The 19,316-nt window shown below is 34.5% G+C and overlaps 1 protein-coding gene across 1 annotated transcript in view; it reads right to left on the bottom strand.

The window, feature by feature from the left end:
- The window catches only part of PRR16 (proline rich 16), a 213,826-nt gene extending 194,787 nt beyond the window's left edge, over nucleotides 1–19,039 (bottom strand). The window contains exon 1 of the mRNA XM_044662013.1: nucleotides 18,745–19,039. Coding sequence (XP_044517948.1) covers nucleotides 18,745–19,011 — 267 coding nt within the window. The 5' untranslated portion in view covers nucleotides 19,012–19,039. The remainder of the gene's footprint in view (nucleotides 1–18,744) is intronic.
- Nucleotides 19,040–19,316: the final 277 nt, after the last annotated feature.

The following is a 19,316-nucleotide window of genomic DNA, read 5'->3' as shown; positions in this document are numbered from 1 at the left end:
TAATTACTCTCCTTATTAACTCCACAGACATATAAGGTAAGGGAGGGAAGGCAGGGATGGTATTAGGAAAGGAAGATATAAAGGGTTTATCTAAAATAATAATTTCTTAAGTAAATATATCAAAGCTAGGCTAAATTTCAATATTAAAGTTAGGTAATCAAGGCAGCTCAGCTGACTGACAACCTCCCTCCATGGAAGATCCAACCAACTGCCTCTTCCTCAAGATTCCAAACCCCTAACAGCTTTTGAAACTCAGCCAAAGCTAGAAAAAACTATATGACCCCCAATTCTCTATACTACACTGTTTTCAAGATGTCATCAGGTTTCTGTAAAATAAGAAGATTTTGTAATAATAATAATAATAATAATAATAATAATAATGATGATGATGATGATGATGATGATGATGATGATGATAATGTAATAATAAGACTTCTGTAGACTATGTATCTGCATGCTGGTATGGAAAAAATTATTCTAACTGGGAATAACAACACTAGAAAGTAGGGAGCAAAGAACTATTATTTCTGCTTTTCCAATGAAGAATCTGAGGCTTAGAGTAATTGCTTGAATTATCCATGTTCACAAAATTTTAAGATTCAAAGACTAATTGCTTTTGAAATGATGGGAATGACCAATAAGGGTCCAATCCTAAGAGTGTACTCATAATTACTCTTCCTAGTGAGTTGTATGGTACATTTGCCCATTTCCAGCCCAATATTTGGATCAGAATGTTTCTAGTTATACATATTGTTTTGGGGGTAGTTGTGCAGTTCTATCCAGTTTTATGTGACCCAATGGAATTTGTACAAGGGGTTTTCTTGGCAAAGATATTGGAGTGGTTTGCCATTTCTTTTTTCAGTATATCCTCAGTTTACAGATGAGGAGCTGAAGCTAATAGGGATTAAACAACTTGCCCAGGGTCATAAAGCTATTAAGTTGGATTTGATGTTGGATTTGAACTCAGATCTTTCTGACTCCAGGACTGATGCTATATCTACTGTATCGCCTAGCTACCTTGGCAAGCCAGCCAGTCATGCATGACAAAGAAGCTGGTATTGTACAATGACAAATAAAATATCTCCTAATTGGTTAGAGAATTGAAATCATGAATAAGGTACATGGAGTACTGAGCCAGAACTAAGTGTACATGCAAAGAGGATAACTTGCTGTTCCCTCACTCTCTTTTCTTTACAGTCAATGAGGCAAGGTTTCTGTAAGCTGCCAGATGGGAAGATGATCGCATTCCTCCACCTGGATGCCTTGTGTCACCAAAACACGATGGTTCTATCTCTCTCTTTTTTTAAACTTTCTTTGTCTTAAGTGAATATTTATTGCAAGATATGTGTCCAGGAGGCTATATAGCCTATGTATAGGCTATATAGTTTATATAATATATTATATAATAATATATAATAATATATATAATCCTATATAGATTTGAAGAGATACTGGTTTTCGATTGAGGTTCCCACAGCTGACAATAGTTAGTCTCAGAATCCACCAGAGCTAGTATTAGTAGTCAGAGGTTTTGAGACTTGAAAAAGCAACAATGTTGATATAAATATTTCCAAATAAGCAACCTGCTATAAATTAGAAAATCTACAGAGATTGAAAGGGGACAAGTGAGCAGCCTAACTCAGCAAGCAGCCAACCCTGAGAATAGTTGATATCTTCTCCTCCTCTAGCATCTGCACAAGCAGGAGAAAAGAAAGTGGCCAGAGGTTTATTAATTGAATTGCCTTCTGACAGATATAGAAAGATATAGAAAGTCTGAGTTTCAAGAGACAAAACCTTACAAGACTAATAGACCAGTTCTGAACTCTAGAAAGTCACCAATACTCACACCCCAGGAGAGAATCACAGTTCAGGATAACTACAAGGACTCCATAAATTTAAAAAAGAAGACTTAAATTGCTAAGATAGCAATGAGTCAATTCTCTTTCCTTTGGATCCCTTACTGCTATTTACACGTAGTCATTACTGAAGAAACAGCCTAGTTTTAATGATCCTTTATGTGAGAATGAGATAGGTCATTACGTTCATCTGTAGTAACGTGGTGTAATTTTAGCCCAAGTCCTTTATATAAATATATACTATTAGTCAGCTCTATTCTAGAGGACCTCAACTGACTATAGGAGCAGTTAAGGAAGTTGTCCTAGAGGAAATATTACAGTTAGAAGTGTCTGTCAGAGGTAGAATTTCAACAAGTTTTCATGGATCCTACTGTCTTACAAATGTTGAAGTGTTATAGTAACAATAAAGAGAGCCAGCTACCAAGACTGTAATAATAAAGGGAGCCAGTACCTATGTTATGATAGAGGGGAAATAGAGAAGGTCTATGAGGTGAGACTCTCTTCTAGCTTTCCCCAAAGATTTCGAGGGGGTGTCACCCCAAAATTGGATGACCTGGATGGTCGTGCCACCCCACAGGAGTTGGGGGCAAGGCTTCCCTATAATATGAGGTATGTGGTACCCCAATCCAATTCTGAATGAGGGTGGGGTTCACACAAACCTCCCTTGAGGTCAGTCAACTTCACAGCAGAGGGTATGGCTGCAAAATGGAGGCAGCCAGACTAAGCTGTGGTTCCCTCCTCCCTTGTTGTTTTTCAGGCACTCCAGAATGCTATCTGACTAATGAATGGCTTTTATTATTCACAATTCAGGGATTGGGGAAAGGGTGTGAAGGGAGAGGGTTTTGGGGGGTGCCCTCTTCTCTATTTCTGTGGGGTCCATCACTCATATGGGAACCTTTGGGGTTCCCACTCAGAAGCATCTCCCCTCACCCCTTCTCCTTCTGATTCTATTTCTATCCTTTTCTATAATTGTAAGTTAGACTGGAAAGGGTTGGAAAAGGAAAAACAGCAAGGTTGGGTAATGGGGAAGAAGACAATATATAAGTATAAATTGCACTGAATACAAAACAAATTTAAACTAAATATATCCTATATTCTTCCTGGGATAAAACTATTAAGGCTAATTTTTATTGTTTATTGAAGAAATGCTATATTCCCAAACCATTACCTTAGAAAATCACAGAAGCATTAAATACCTGGGCTATGTCTACATTTTATCAAACAGTTGGTTGAAAAAAATGAGGCATCCATTCAATTGTCTAAGTGTAAACAAGAAAACAGATTTTTTTTCACTGAAAGGATATTTTGTATCCAGTAGACATTACTTAAATATTGCCAACTCTGGAAAGAAACTTTCATAATATGAAGGGGAGAAAGGGAAATAAGTGATTAAACATTTTCTTTGGAAGTGTATTATGGCCCCTCAGGAAAAAAATCTATTTTTAACCTAATTTACAGTACTTTATTTCTTTATCAACATATGTTTCTAACCATGACAAATCATGATTGTCAGAACTTTGTGTTAAGGATTCAGGCATAAATTCCTCCCAGTAGGTCAGTCCTGGCAAAAGCAATGCTTTTTTACATCCCTCCTTCATAAAAAAGATAAAAGAAGCATCATAACATAATCTGCTGACCTCAGAGTTCTCCTTACTTTATATCATATAATCTTTTAAACTTATTCATTTAATGCATTTTCTAGTAGAGCCAATGGATGATTTCTTTTGCTTGCTAGTTTTATTTATTGCATAATAGGGCATATGCACAAATGTACATATAAACATGTGGATCATTTATAGAGCATCAAATAAGAAAAATCTCCTAAATGGAAAGCCTCTGTAGTAAATCTTTGAAAATATGCATGGAAACCAAATATATGTTGGACATACACACATAGCAGTTCTCTTTAAGAATGCAATGGTAATGACACACATTAGGAAATGCATGTATATCAATTGGTGTGAGGCCTGAACTAGATATCCTGATTATCTGGTTTTGATCTTCAAAGGAGTCTCTGCTAGTTGGGTCACTAAACTCTGTTCCTTACTATATACAGTATTTCCTATCAGGCATAACTGATGGGGGATGACAAGGGTAGAGGAGAGAAATATTCTGTTTCTTAAAATGATACTTGTCAGGGTCCTCTTTCATACTCCACTTCTGCTCCCCCTCCCCCTTAGAATCACCTTAAACTAATTAGCTATCCTTTGAATTTAACTATTGAAAGTAAAGGAAAGTTTTAAATTGTTGTGGTGGTATTTGAACTGATACTAAGCCAAGTTGGGGATGAAAATAGGAAGGCAATTTTGGTCATAAGGAATGATATGAGTAGTCAGATAAGAAAGGTGTTCATTTGATTGTGACTTGACCATTTTGACAAAGGCATTGAACACTTGTATCAGTTAAGGTTAGTGGTAGATTAAGGCTACTGTGAAAAAGGATTTCAGACAAGTATTGAAGTTTAGATTATATTTAGGAAGCAATAGATAATATTTGAGAACTGCAATTTTCATGTGATCAAATAGAATGGTTTTTTCCCTTGAAGGCAGTGTCTAATTCCCAGAGAGGTCAAATATAGGGAGAAATATCTTATTTGTACAAAGACATTTATATCAACTCTTTATATAGTGGCAAAAAATTGAAAAGTGGAGGTATGTTCATCAATAGGGAAAGGCTGAAGAAGTTGTGGTATATGATTGTAGGGGAATATTATTGTGCCATAAGAAACAATGAACAGGGCAATCATAAAAAATAAATAAAACCTAGGAAAATTTAAGTGAAGTGATTTAAATGAAAGTGAGTAGAACTAGAACATCATACACAATAATGGTAACAACAGATAATGTGAATGACAACTATTACCAGTAATGTAAGGATCCAATACAACTCCAAAACATTCATGACGAAAAAGTTATCCACCACCATAGAAATAAATAATGGTTTCTTATTAACTCATATTATATTATTTTGTGGAGGAAGAAACAGAAACTATTTCAGTATTTTTGTCAAGAATTTCCCAAATGGTTTCAGGAATAGTTGGACATGATTTACCCAACTGAACAACAACAAAATATTCATTTTAACATTGAAGTTTGAATTTTTTAGTTTTCTGCAAAAGGAATAAGTGGTATCTATAAAGAATGTAATAAATAACATTAAACCAAAATTAAGAATTTAGGGAGTCAAAATGGTGACTTCCACATAAATGAAAACAAAGTTCTTCAAAGAAAACAGAAATCTAAAACCAACAATAAGAAGGAACCACAGGACTTTCCTCAATTCAACTTGAAAATATGCAGAAAAAGTTGTATTCTCCAGTATAAGAGAAAGAAGGAAAATTCCAACACTCATCCCCTACCTACTGTTCTGATATCCATGGTAGGACTCAGGTTGACACTGGACTGCAACCACAACAGAGTACTTTTGTACCACCATGTGAAGCTCAGGGCTCTGACAATGGCTGGAAGGGAGTCAGCTGTCAAAAAGAACAGAGGGGTGTGCCAGCTGGTTACTACCTTCAACCTCCACACCTTCACGTTCAGCCTCTGCCAGAGACTAGAGAAGATATAACCTCAGGGCAAGTTAGCTTAGCAGGTCAGCTCAACTGGTCTAATCCAGTACACCAGCAGAGCAGAGAAGAAGTCCCTTCAGGGCAGAAAAGCTCAAACTCATAGAGCCAGTAAGCAACCAGAGGAACAAGTGTACATCCCAAAAGGAGGGGGAAAAGAATAAAAAAATGAGTAAACAACAGAAGAAAAAAAAGGAAATTAAAATTGAAAGCTTCTATTCAGATAAAAAACAAAGAACAGATGGAACAGAGGAACATCAAGCAAAATTTCAAAAACTCCAGTGAACTGGACTCAGGCTCTGGCAGAGCTCAAAAATAATTTTAAAAGCAAATGAAACAGTTTAAAGATAATTGGGGAAAGAACTTAAAAGGAAAAATAGGTCATCTGGAAACAGAGGCACATTAACCTAAAAAGGAAAATTGTCTTCAAAGCCAGAATGGATCAGCTTGAAAATGAGGCAAAAAATTTAAAGGCTGAAAATAATGACTTTAAGAGGAAAATAGATCAAAAAGAAAAGGAGGATCAAAAAGACATGGATGTAATTCATTCCTTAAAAATTAGAATTGAACAATTTGAAGCTAGTGACTTCACAAGGCACCAAGAATCTTTAAAATGAAATCAAAACAATGAACAAATAGAAGAAAATCTCACTTTATTTAAAAAATAATTGACCTGAAAACAAGATCCAGGAGAGACAATTTAAGAATTATTGGACTACCCAAAGGCCATGATCAGAAAAAAAAAAGCTTAGACCTCATACTACAGGAAATTATTCAAGAAAACTGCCCTTATATAAGGGTAAAATTGAACAAAGGGGTAAAATAGAGATTGGAAGAATCCACAACTAAGATCCTGAATTAAATGCCCAAATGACAATATCCAAATGACAACATGTTAAAGTAAAGGATGAGAGCTCCAAGACCAAGGAGATAATACTACAGGCAGCTAGAAAGAAACACTTCAGATATAATGGAGTCCCAGTAAGGATGACACAGGACCTGGAAGCCTCCACATTGAAGGACCAGAAGGCCTGGAATATGATATTCCAGACAGGGAATTGGACCTCCAACCAAGAATCAACTACCCAGCAAAACTTACTATACTCTTTTAGGGGAAAATATGGTCATTTAATAAAATAGGTTTTCATGCATTCTTTTTTTTAAACCCTTGTACTTCGGTGTATTGTCTCATAGGTGGAAGATTGGTAAGGGTGGGCAATGGGGTTCAAGTGACTTGCCCAGGGTCACACAGCTGGGAAGTGGCTGAGGCCGGGTTTGAACCTAGGACCTCCTGTCTCTAGGCCTGACTCTCACTCCACTGAGCTACCCAGCTGCCCCCCTCATGCATTCTTGAAGAAAAGAACAGACTTGAATAGAAAATTTGAGGCCCAAATACAAAATCCAAGAGAAGTATGAAAAAATAAATAAGAAAGAGTAAAAAAATTAAGAGTTTCAATAAGGTCAAATGGCTTATATTCCCATATGGAAAGATAATATCTGTAACTCTTAAAATTGTCATTATTGTCATAGTAGTTAAAATGAGGCAAAATATATCATATAAAGAAGCATGGGGACAGGTGGGAAACCAATATAATGGAATGGAGGAAGAGGTAGTGAGAGGTAATACCTAAACCATATTCTCAATGGAATTGGCTCAGAGAGACAAGACAAACTTATTGGGGTATAGACTTGTATCTTACCCTACAGAAAAGCAGAAGGGGAAGAAGAAACAGGGTGGAGGGGAGTGGAGAAATACAAGGGATGGAGACACAGGGGAGGGACCACCAAAAGGTCTTATAGTAAGAGTATAGTAAGAAGGGGTGGGGTAAGGAGAGTAATAAAGGGAAGGGAAAGGGAAGAGACTGACTAAAAGCAAACCACTGAGGGAAAGGGAAAGAATAGAAGGAGTAAGGTCATGATTAAAAAAGAAAGTTAAATGGAGGGGAAAATACACTAGATGGTAATCATAACTGAATGTGAATGCAATGTACTCACCCATAAAATGCAAGCATATAGCAGAGTGGATTAAAAAATAGAATCCTTGCATATGTTGTCTAAAAGAAACACCAGTGAGGCAAGTAGATACACACAGGGTAAAGACAAGAGACTGGAGCAGAATCTATTTGGTCACAAGTAAGAAAAAGAAGGCAGGAGTAGCAATCATGATCTCAGTCAAAGCTAAAGTAAAAATAGATTTGATTAAAAGAGACAAGGAAGAAAACTACATCTTGATAAAAGGTAATATAAATAATAAGGAAATATTGGTACTCAACCTATATACATAAAATGATACAATTTCCAGATTTTTTGAAGGAGAAATTAAAGGAGCTTAAGGAGAAAATAAATAGTAAAACCATACTAGTGGAGGACCTCAACCTTCCCCTATCAGAATTAGACAAATTGAACCAAAAATAAATAAGACAGTAGTAAGTGAAGTGAATTAAACATTAGAAAAATTAGAGCTAATAGATGTCTTGAGAAAATCAAATAGGGGGTACATATCCAAAGACTGACCATGTACAAGGGCATAAAACAGAGCAATAAAATGTAGAAAAGCATAAATAATAACTAAAACTTTCTCAGATCATAATGTGATAAAAATCATAATTGATAAGGATTCATGAAGAGGCAAATTTAAAATCAGTTTGAAATTAAATAATCTAATTCTTTAAAACTGGTGTGTCAAAGAAAAAATCAAATAAACAATTACTGATTTCATTGAAGAGAATGACAACAAGGAGACAACATATCAAAATATATGATACAGCCAAAAGCAGTACTCAAGGGGAAATTTATATCCTGGAGTACCTATATCAACAAAATAGAGAGGGAAGAGATTAATGAATTGGGTATGCAACTTAAAAAACTAGAAAAAGAATGAATTGTTAAAACCCAGAAAAAAATAATTGGAAACCTAAAAATCAAAAGAGAAATTAGCAAAATTGAAAGTAAAAGAAAAATTTTAATTGTTTATTTTTTATTTTATAATTAATTTAATTTAATTTGAATTTTAAAAACAGAAGACTAGGAATTGGTTCTTTGAAAAAATTTAAAAATAAAGTATTGGTTAATCTAAATATAGAAAAGAAAATAAAGAAGAGAATCAAATTAACAGTATCAGAAATGAAAAGGGCAATATCACCTCAAAGGAAAAGGAAACCAGGGAAATTAATAAGAGATACTTTGCCCAATTATATGACAAGAAATATGAAAATCTAGGTGGATTGGACAAATATTTTTAAAAAATATAAATTGCCCAGATTAATAAAAGAATAAATAAAATACTTAAATAATTCCATATCAGAAAAAGGAGTTGAACAAGTCATCAAGGAATTCCATAAGAAAAAATCCCCCTGGGCCAGATGGATTTACAAGTGAATTCTACCAAATGTAAAGAACAACTAATCCCAATACTCTACAAACTATTTGATAAAATAAGCAAAGAAGGATTCTTACCAAATTCTTTTAATGACATAAATATGGTACTGATTCCAAAGCCCGGAAGATGAAAAATAGTGAAAGAAAACTATCTGTCAATCTTCTTAATGAACATAGATGTAAAAAAAAATCTTAAATAAAGTACTAGCAAAGAGAATCTAGAAAGTTATCACAGAGATTATTTACTCTGACAAGTGGGATTTATACCAGGAATGCAGGGCTGATTTAATATTAGGGAAACTATCTATAATTGACCATATGAACAACCAAAATAACAAAAATCACATGATTATCTCAATAGATGCAGAAAAAACACTTGATTTTGATACAATACCCATTCCTATTGAAAACATCAGAGAGTTTGGAAATTGAAGCACCTTTCCTCAGAATAATTAGCAATATTTATTTAAAACCATCAGCAAGTATCATTTGTAATGGGGACAATTTAGAAGTCTTCCCAAAAAGATCAAGAGTAAAGCAGGGATATCCATTAATACCTTTATTATTTAACATTGTACTGTAAATGCTAGAGGTAGCAATTAGAGAAGAAATTTTAATTAAAGGGATTAAAGTAGGCAATGAGAAAACTTAACTATCACTTTGCAGGTGATATGATGCTATATTTAAAGAATCTTAGAAAATCGCTTATAAAACTAGTGGAAATAATTAACAATAGCAAAATCGTGGGGTAAAAAATAAGCCCACATTAATTATTAGCATTTCTATATATTTCCAACAAAACTCAGCAGCAAGAGTCAGAAAGAGAAACTCCATTTAAAATCACTTTAGAGAGAATAAAATATTTTGGAATCTATTAGCCAAGACAAACACAGGAATTATATGAACACAAATGCAAAACATTTTGGCACAATTAAAAGTAGATCCAAATAATTGGAAAAATATTAATTGCTCATGGTTAGGATGAGCTAACATAATAAAAATGACAATCCTACCTAAGTTAATTTATTTATTCAATGCCATGCCTATCATACTACTAAGAAACTTTTTTATAGAATTGGAAAAATATAACAAATTCAACTGGAAGTACAAATGATCAAGAATATCAAGGGAAATAATAGAAAAAATGTGAAGGACCATGGTCTAGCAGTACCAGATCTTAGACTGTACTATAAAGCAGTGATCATTAAAACAATATGGATCTGGCTAAGAGACTGGAGGATGGATCAATGAAATAGACTAGGGGTAAATGACCTCAGCAAGCTGGTGTTTGATAAATCCAAAGATCCCAGCCTTTGGTATAAGAATCCACTCTTTGGCAAAAACTGCTGGGAAAATTAGAAAACAGTATGGCAAAAATTAGGTTTAGATCAACATCTTATACCCTATACCAAAATAAATCCAAAATGCATAAATGACTTAAATATTAGGAGTGAAATTATAAATAAATTAGGAGAATATAAACGAATATACTTGGCAAAAAATTGGAAAATGAGAGGGTATCCATTAATTAGGGAGTGGCTGAACAAATTGTGGTATATGTTGGTGATAGAATGCTATTGTGCTGTAAGGAATGACATACTGGAGGATGTCCATATATTGGAAGGACCTCCATGAGCTAATATAGAGTGAAATGAGCAGAACCAGGAGAAAATCACACAGAATGTGAAATACTGTGACACAATCAACTGTAATAGATTTTACTACTAATAGCAATATAATGTTCCAGGACAATCCTGAGGGACTTATGAGAAAAACACTATCCACATCCAAAGAACTGTGGGAGTAGAAACACAGAAGAAAAACATATGACTTAGCACCTGGTTCTTTGGGTATAGGATGTGAGGTTTTGGATTTAAAAGATCATTCTATTACAAATGTGAAAAATATGGAAATAGGTTTTGAACAATAAAAATGTATAAGCCATTAGAAATGTTTGCCACCTCTAGGAGGGGAAGAAAGAGGAGAGGGAGAGAATATGAATCATGTAACCATGAGAAAATATTACAAATTAATAAATAATAAATCTTTAAATAAAGAAATAAAATTAAGTATATAATATATTCTATCCTCATTGCATGAGGTTATTGAAAAACAAAGTAAATTGCATTTCCCTCTTTTCTTTGAAGAGCTGGAATATCTCACACCCTCCCCTTTTTTAACTCTTTAAGAGACAGCTTGATAGGAGTAGGGATATATTTGGAAATGAAGGTGACATAAAAAGAAAATAAGAAACAACATTCTAGACATTCATTCTTCTGAATACAGGTTCTAAATTAGTGGAAAAGATTAATCTTCCTTTTCAACAGGATATCAATAAGAGAAAAATCTCTTCAGGACTTTGTCAACATCATTCTGTGCCCTAAAAATCCTGAAACATTTCTCTTATATTCAGAATTCACCCTTGATATTTAAAACAGAAATATTATTCATTCAACAAACATCTAAATGGTCAAGGTGCTATGTTAGGTTTTATTGGAGGTATTGTAGTCTGCTTATATTATAAGATGTATGGGGATAAATTATCATCTAATTATCCTTGCATTACTATCTTAGCAAAGTAGTTTTTAAGAATAAGTGATTCTCAAAGCCATATGGTTGGAAAGAAATATAATTAACAATGAAAAATAATTCAATGATTTTATCATTTATTACTTCAATATTACTGAAAATTTTATAATACTATTTATACTTTATTTTATAGCTTTTTATTGCTACCTGAATTTTGAAACAATTACTTCAAATGGGTTCAATAGATAATCTAAATGTGTTATGGAGGTAATATGTCTATAATAACCAAATTACAGAAATATACACAAATATTTACTTACTGAAGTATAAAAAAGATTTATTGAAACAATGAGGCATTCTGTTACAAGGGAGGAAAACTCTAACACATGTTTTCCTTTTTTATTTTAATAAAACTTAATTTTAGGAGTAATATTACTGTTCGCATTTGAAAAAAAGTACAATTCCTATTGGTATTTAATAACTTATCAAAGTCCATTGCACATTAAAAGGTATGCCAATATTCCACAGAATACTTTCTGATATTCATTTTGTCATCAGTTTAGACCTGAATTCAGATCTGATGTCTGATACTTTGTGAGACCGTAGGCAAGTCAATTAATTTCTGTTTGCCTCAATTTCCTCAACTATAAAATGGGAATAATAAGAATAGCATCTACTTTCAGGGCAATCATGATATTCAAATGAGCTTGTAATTTTAAAGCATTAAGAACAGTGTTATAGTGCTATATAAAATTTAGCTATCATTATGATTATTATTATGACATAGAATAAATAGGATCTTCCAAATGATATAAAACTTCACATGAATTACAAGTATCGAGAAATTGAAAAAATTTTGCTCATCAGTTTACAAAACAGATTACTTATGTGCATATAAATATTACGGAATTTCAAAATTGTAAAAGATCTCAAAAATCATTTAGGCAATGTGTATGTGAACGATGTCCCATCTACAAAAAATCAAAAACTAGTAACCCAATGTGTTGTATTTCAGCCATTGCTTGAAGACTTTCAAACTTACTTCCTCTTGAGGCAGCTCACTGAATTTTGAATACCTCTAATTGTAATGAAATATTCTTTATGTGTTACTGAATTTGCTTCTTTATATGTTCTATTTATTCCTCCTTGTTCTGACTTCTGTGGTCAAACTGAACAAATTAAATTCCTTTTTTACATAGTAGCTTTTCAAATTCTTGCATAAAATTATTATTGCCTATGCCCTATTCCAAGTCTTTTGTGCTCTATAAGAACTTATTAAATACTTCAGTGGCTTTTTGATGAAAAGCATAAGCCCTTCTCTCTTAATAAGGGACTTTATGAGCCATTGCTGTGTTTAACCTACATATTTATCAGTTATTAAATAAATTTAATTCAACAGTTATTAAATATATTAAATTTCAATTCAATGAAACAAATGTTTATTCATGTTTTTTTATTAGCATGTGTACTCCAGGAATACAAAAGATATATATAAGAGTAAATGTGAGATAATCCCAGAGGATAGACATGACAGGAAGGGATGGGGAGAGAAGGGCTGAAACTACTAAGAACAGCCTTTTTACAAGCAGGTGATATTTAAGTTGGTTCTGAAAGGAAGCCAAGGAAGTCAGGAGGTGAAAGTAAAGAAGGAAAGCATCTGCTAGACTTTAGTTGCATTTTTAAGAATGTCTCTTGCCATCTCTCAACAGTTGCTTTGTGTAAAAAAAAAGAAAAAACTTCCAAAACCAAGTGGATTATAGCAAAGTGTTATGCTATAGGAAGTGAATATACTAGCAGTAACTATAAGGAAGAGAGATAATATAATAAACAATAAAATTGATATTTTTATTTGAATTAAATATATATATAAACATGGTAAAAATTTCAATATGGTAATTTATTTTTATTCCTCCAATAACAGTCTACTATGATACCTCCTTGTGTTATCTATATATAAATTGATCCTTTTTTGGTAGCAATATGCTGTGAAGAAATTCATGTAAAATCACTAGATTTGAATTGGAAGTAATATTAGTGATACTTTCTTATGACTTGGTCATTTTATAAATGGGTAAACTCAGAGGCTTTCCTTTGCTCAAAATCACAAATTAGATTATGAAATCTATGAGCAAAGCTAAGGTTTCTAGATTTTGTCTACTGGTCTTTTGACCATACCATGACATCTACATTTTTAAAGGCCCAAATTGGAAGTTAGCTTGATCTCAAAGTGTTAAAAATGCAGGAATGCTGTATCTTTTCCCATGAACTGCTTACATATACAAAAATAATTTTTTCAAGGTAAAAATGGAATAATCCCAGGCAGTGTTTTTTTTTCCTTAAATGCTTTATTTGTCAAAATAAAGTATGTACAATTTTAAATGGACTTTTTTAGTAGTTCTATTACTGTTGTTTAATAGGACAATTTTAAATATAGTTTCAAAGAATACAGCATATAAAGGAAAAATATTATTTTGATTGTAAGTTCCTTAAGGGCAGGCACTTGTATGTAAAGTGCTTTATAAAAAAAAAAGTGCTGTCAAGTTTTCTTACCAATATCATTTTTATTACCTCTGCATCTCCCCAGGATCTCAGGTACTTAATAAATATCTAATAGAAAATAAATAAATTCACGTTAACTAATGTTTTTTTTTAAATGATACCTCTTAGGAGAGAAAACATGACCTGCTCTCCATAAAGGACCAACAAGCGAATAATAAAGAAATGAATAACATGTTTCAGAGATAAATTTCATTGTATTTGTCCATCCATCTGCCTACAAGTTTCAGAACAATATTGACCAGAAGAAAAGCTTTTAGATCCCAGGACAGTTTTATTCATTCATCAGTTATGTACTTTGTATAGATATAAATATTTTTGATTCAGGAATCACATCAATCTTGGGGTATTTTTCTTACCTTAAGGATATATCATTCAAGAAATAATCACATTAAAATAAATAAAGTACTTGTTACTAAAGGAAGACAAGTAAGCTGATCCATACAAATTTTCATATCTATCAGGTAAACATCCCAAATGAATACCAACAAGTAGGCCAAACAGTCCCATTGTCAAAGTTGTCATTATACCTCTCAGCCAGTCAAGTGGGCAGGTTTCTCTGCTTTACAACTCTCAGGTAAGGACATACTAACTGCAAATAGATTATGTCAGACTATCTGGGCACTATTTTTAAGAAACCAATATTTAAAATAAGCTCATCATCACATAACTCTCAGTGGAAATGGATTGACCTACATCTGCTACAACAGTTTTGGTTTATATTTGCTCTCAATACTCTTGAGCTTCACATCTATTTTCAACTTTAGACATGTAGAAAAACACTACTCAGATAAGCTATTTTCTATTGCTCCCTTTTGCCAATACAAATGTTAGCCATCTTCTAAGGCTCAGCTAAAATCTTTTTTCCTGGTTGAAGCTTTCTTTGAATATTCACTGATATTCTAGAGTTTAGCTCCTATCTAGTAGTAATTTATTTGCTTGTATTCTTTGATGTGGTTTTGTCTTAGTCTTTTCTTCTCACATCAAATGTAAGTCCCTTGAAGTCTAAGACTTATATTTTTCTTTTATCTCTCACAGTAGATACCCCACAGATCTATCACAGTAGATACCAAATAAGTACTTCTTAACATTTATTTTCTCATTCTCATTCCTTTCTCCTGTTCTTAGAAGAGGAGAAAGGAATGAAAATGAGAAAGAGATCACTAAATGCAAAGCTATTTTGTTATATGATTGGTACTAGAGAATCTTACAAACTAATTATGAGGATTTTTCAGGTTATAGTTATCTTGTTTGAGGAAATATCATTTAACCTCTTTTCATATGTATAATGTCAAGTTTTAGTAAGAGAAGGATATTTTGAGGGCAACAGAAAAATTCACGATTTAATGGAATCCTTTAAGTTCTCAAAGAAAATGAATATCCCATTATTCCCATTTTTTCTCATCTGTCATTTGAGAGGTTCCTGAAAGGAGTACTTGAATTCAATCATAAATAACACCTACAAAATCTACTGTAAGTCTACAAAATGGCATCAATTCTTAGTCATTTAAGCATGCAGTAATAACTAAGGTTTATTATGCCATCTGTATTTTTTGATGACCTGAGAAAAATGTCGTTTAATGAGAAAACTTCTAGGAAAGCAAATTTATATCACTCTAGTTTCAACGCAACTGTTAGAAAAGTCAAACCAGATCCATGATCATAGCTCAGGTTTTAAATTGTGATAAACAGAATATTCAAAAATAATATTGTACTTTAGTTAAAGTAAAATGATTGAAAAAAACTATCATATGGCAATTGGTACACTGACCTTTTTTATAAGAACTATTTTGTAAGAATTTTTCATAAGAACTATTTATTTATTCACATCAAAACATCTTCTGTTTCAAAACATGCCATTACTGATACAGGAATTCAAAGTCCAATTGTGACAATCAACATTATGACAGCTAGCTAGATGTAGTGTATTGAGAATTTGTCTCAGGCAAGAAGACCTGGGTTCAAAATTTTCATCTGGCACATAGTTATTATTTGACCCTAGGAAGTTTCAACTGATCAATGTCCCAGGCAAACAAAACTAAAAGTCTGAAACTGTACATCTGAAGGAGGTCCCTTCACCAGCGAAAATAGAGTAGGTGAAAAAAAATTATGATCTTCTGGGACATTTCTTGTCAATGTTTATAAATGATAATAGCAACACTTATATTCTCACACTATGTGTCTAACATATCAGTACTGTAATTTAGAAATGCTTCAGGCATTCCATCAAAAATAAATTTGAGCCAATGCTCAATAACAGCTGCAGACAAATATAAAAGGGTAGACAACTACAAGATGTCATATGTGAAACATGCTGATGAAATATGTTCTACAAATAGTGAAAGTTCATATTATATTTAACTAAAAGGGCCACTGTTTCAAAAATGACAATATATAGCTTAATATGAAACTGTACTGAGTGGAACACAAACACTGAATTATAGAGTCTATCATTCTCAGGTTTCAGCTTTACATTGATATATGATTAACTCTCCTCCCCAATTAAAAACAAAATGTTGGTGACGAGTGAAAGCCTCTATGCTTTCTTGCATTTCTTTAAAATTAAATTATTATATTATATTCCTTCATACTTATACTACTGGATCTATTTGTTTTTCATATGACCTAGATCTTTATTTCTTTTTCTAAGCCAACAAGTTGTTTACGGGAAAAGTGGATATGTCAAATACATCCCCTTTAAGTCTACCAACTTATTAACAAGTAATCTTGGTTTAATAAAGTGAACCCTATAACCGCCAAGGCTGCCAAGATGGCTCATTAGAAATATAGAAAGAGACTAATAGAAAAACTGATATATACATATATATGCATATGTGTGTGTGTACATAGCAAGAGACTAAAAGGTTTTCTAAAGAACCATAAGGTAGTTAAAACTATGCTACGTATCTACATTCTAATTGAACAAGGAGCAATGATTCAGTTATGAAAAAATAATATGTGGGGTTTATTAAAATAAGAATAAACTGTGAAATAAGTAAAGGATTATGTAATACTGAAAAGACATTTAGAATTATGATTGAGTGCTTTACTTTATTTCAATCTTTGTCTTAGGAAGACAGTAAAAATACAGTTTCTGCAGCTTTCCCAGATCCTCAGAAACATTGGAACATTCATTGTTTATTCTATTAAACAGAAGCCTAATGAGAGAAATGGGTTAACATTTTAATTTTAAAAAGTCATGCTTCTGAGTAAAAAAAATCATAGGCTGCCATAGATTTCAAATAAAAGGAAAACAAAAGAAATAACAGCATCTTTAGATGTAAAATTTCAACCTATAATCTAGCCATCTGCCAGCTAGTTTTATAGCAGATGTATGAGGAAAAACGGACAAGTTTTATTCTTTCAGCTACAACAGCATTTGCCACTGGGGGAAAAATAATGGTAATTACACTTCTGTTTTCAGTTTAGCCTTCAAGAACTGACTCCTGCTACTGGCAAAGTGGACCACCTTGATGAATGTGATATTTTAACAGACTTGTATGGGTGTGTGTGTGTATTGGGGGGTAGAAATCTTTATTTTTTTCTATATCCCAAGTCTTGAAAAGGTGTGTATATGTGATTGTGTGTGTGATTGAGTGTGATTGTGTGTGTGTGTGTTGGGGTGAGAGGTGACGCTTAAAGGCCAGATGCCAAAATCAGTCACAAATGCCACCTTTTTGGTCTCTCTAAAAAAATTAAATATCAGAGATAACCCCCTTTCAATAGCTTACTCCCACCACTGCCACCTTAAGTTATCATTACAGATCTTAGCCAACCCTATGATCAGAATCCTCTCTCCAAGAAGGAAACCGGGGGCGCCAATTAGGAAGCAGAATAGCGGAGCAAGTAGCAAAGCCTTGCCAGCTCTCTGCTTTGCTCCAAGCCAAACCAAACCCACTAGCGGAGGCAGTCGCCTAACACCGCCCCGCCCAGCTGCACTCAGCACCCTCCTCCATCTCTGAGCCCTGATGAATTCGGCAGTCGCAGACCTAAAGGCATTCTCCTGATCTTCCTATAACATCAAATAAAACCACTGGGATCATGTAATAGAAATATTAAACAGGGTTTCTCTACTCCAGTAAGCCAGTGACCAAAAGACAAGAACCGTGCGTGTACATATATACATACACAGAGACACAGAAACACACACACACACACACACACACACACACACACACGCACGCATGCACGCACTCCTTGTATCCTAGCTTGAATGCAAAGAATCTTTGGCGAGGAGAGTGTAGACAGAGGGGAGAGGAGGATGCTTCAAGAACTGGTCCAGACCCCTCTAAATATAGAGGGGCTCTAATCCCTAACCCAATTATTACCTCTTTTCTTTTCTTACGGCCAAGCCTTTATCAGATGGGGGGGAGGGGGAAGACGAGAGGAACTGTCCTCAGTCCATCCCTACCAACCCCAGCCAAAAGCGCCTAATCCAGAATCAGCGCATCCTCCAGCACTGATCTAGGGAACTTTCCGAATTTAAAAAGGGTTAGGAGGAGAGAGGAGGTGGAAGGAAACAGAACGTCGTAAACCTTCTCCAATCCAGCGGATTATTTATTTTCCATGGCGGACCCAACCCCCACCCCCTCCTCTCTGCACACAAGCACACGCACACTTCCTTTCACCAGTACATAGAAACACTAGTTGATTTCTTCAGGATTAAAAAACAACAACAAAAAAGAGTCTAACAAGTCTCCGCAGAAGAGGCTGGAGCGAGGAAAGTATGTCTGCGGAGGGCTTCTTAGTAGTTTCCCAAGAGTTTAGAAATCTGCCAGTTCCCAATGAAATTGGGTACCCCAAATACTCTGAAGAACAGGAAACGCAGTATTCCCTCTCCACCCTGTCGCCTCTCACCTCTTTAAGTTCCTTGGCCACATCCTTCAGATCCCCCAGGACTAATTCCAAATCCTCTACGATGATTTTGATCTGCTCCTTCACCTTGGTTTTGGAGGCTACCGATGGTCCCTCGTTTGGAAAAGAAGAGGTGTTCCCTTTGGACTTGGCTGACATACTTTGGGGGCTGGGGTAGGCGGACAGGGGAGGCAGGTCAGGACAGTCGGTCGAGCGGAAACTCTGTGCCCCAGGCTCTGACTCCAGAGCCGCAGCCTCCCTGCTCACCATACATGTTTGGTTCTTCCTGAATCTTGGGTCTTGGAGTTTCGCTCTCAGCCAGGCGGCCGCACAGTGGTGCTGCCATCAACTCCCAGAGAAACTGCACTGAGAGCTCCTGGGCTGCAGACTGGTGAACAGCGCGCCTGCGCCTTCCTGTCCTACACTCCACTCTTGCACACGCACTCCGTCTTTCCCTCACGCAGGCACACACGGGAAAAAGCACAGGGATCCCAGGAGAGAAAAGAAGGGGTAACCTACCTCGATTGGATCTGTTCCTCTAACTGACATGCTGATATTCGGATACTTGGTGCAGT

The sequence above is a fragment of the Gracilinanus agilis genome, chromosome 1 (assembly GCF_016433145.1).
Source record: "Gracilinanus agilis isolate LMUSP501 chromosome 1, AgileGrace, whole genome shotgun sequence".
NCBI classification, from domain to species: Eukaryota; Metazoa; Chordata; class Mammalia; order Didelphimorphia; family Didelphidae; genus Gracilinanus; species Gracilinanus agilis.
Note: the sequence above shows the minus strand (reverse complement) of the source record. Positions and strands in the feature narration are given on the sequence as shown.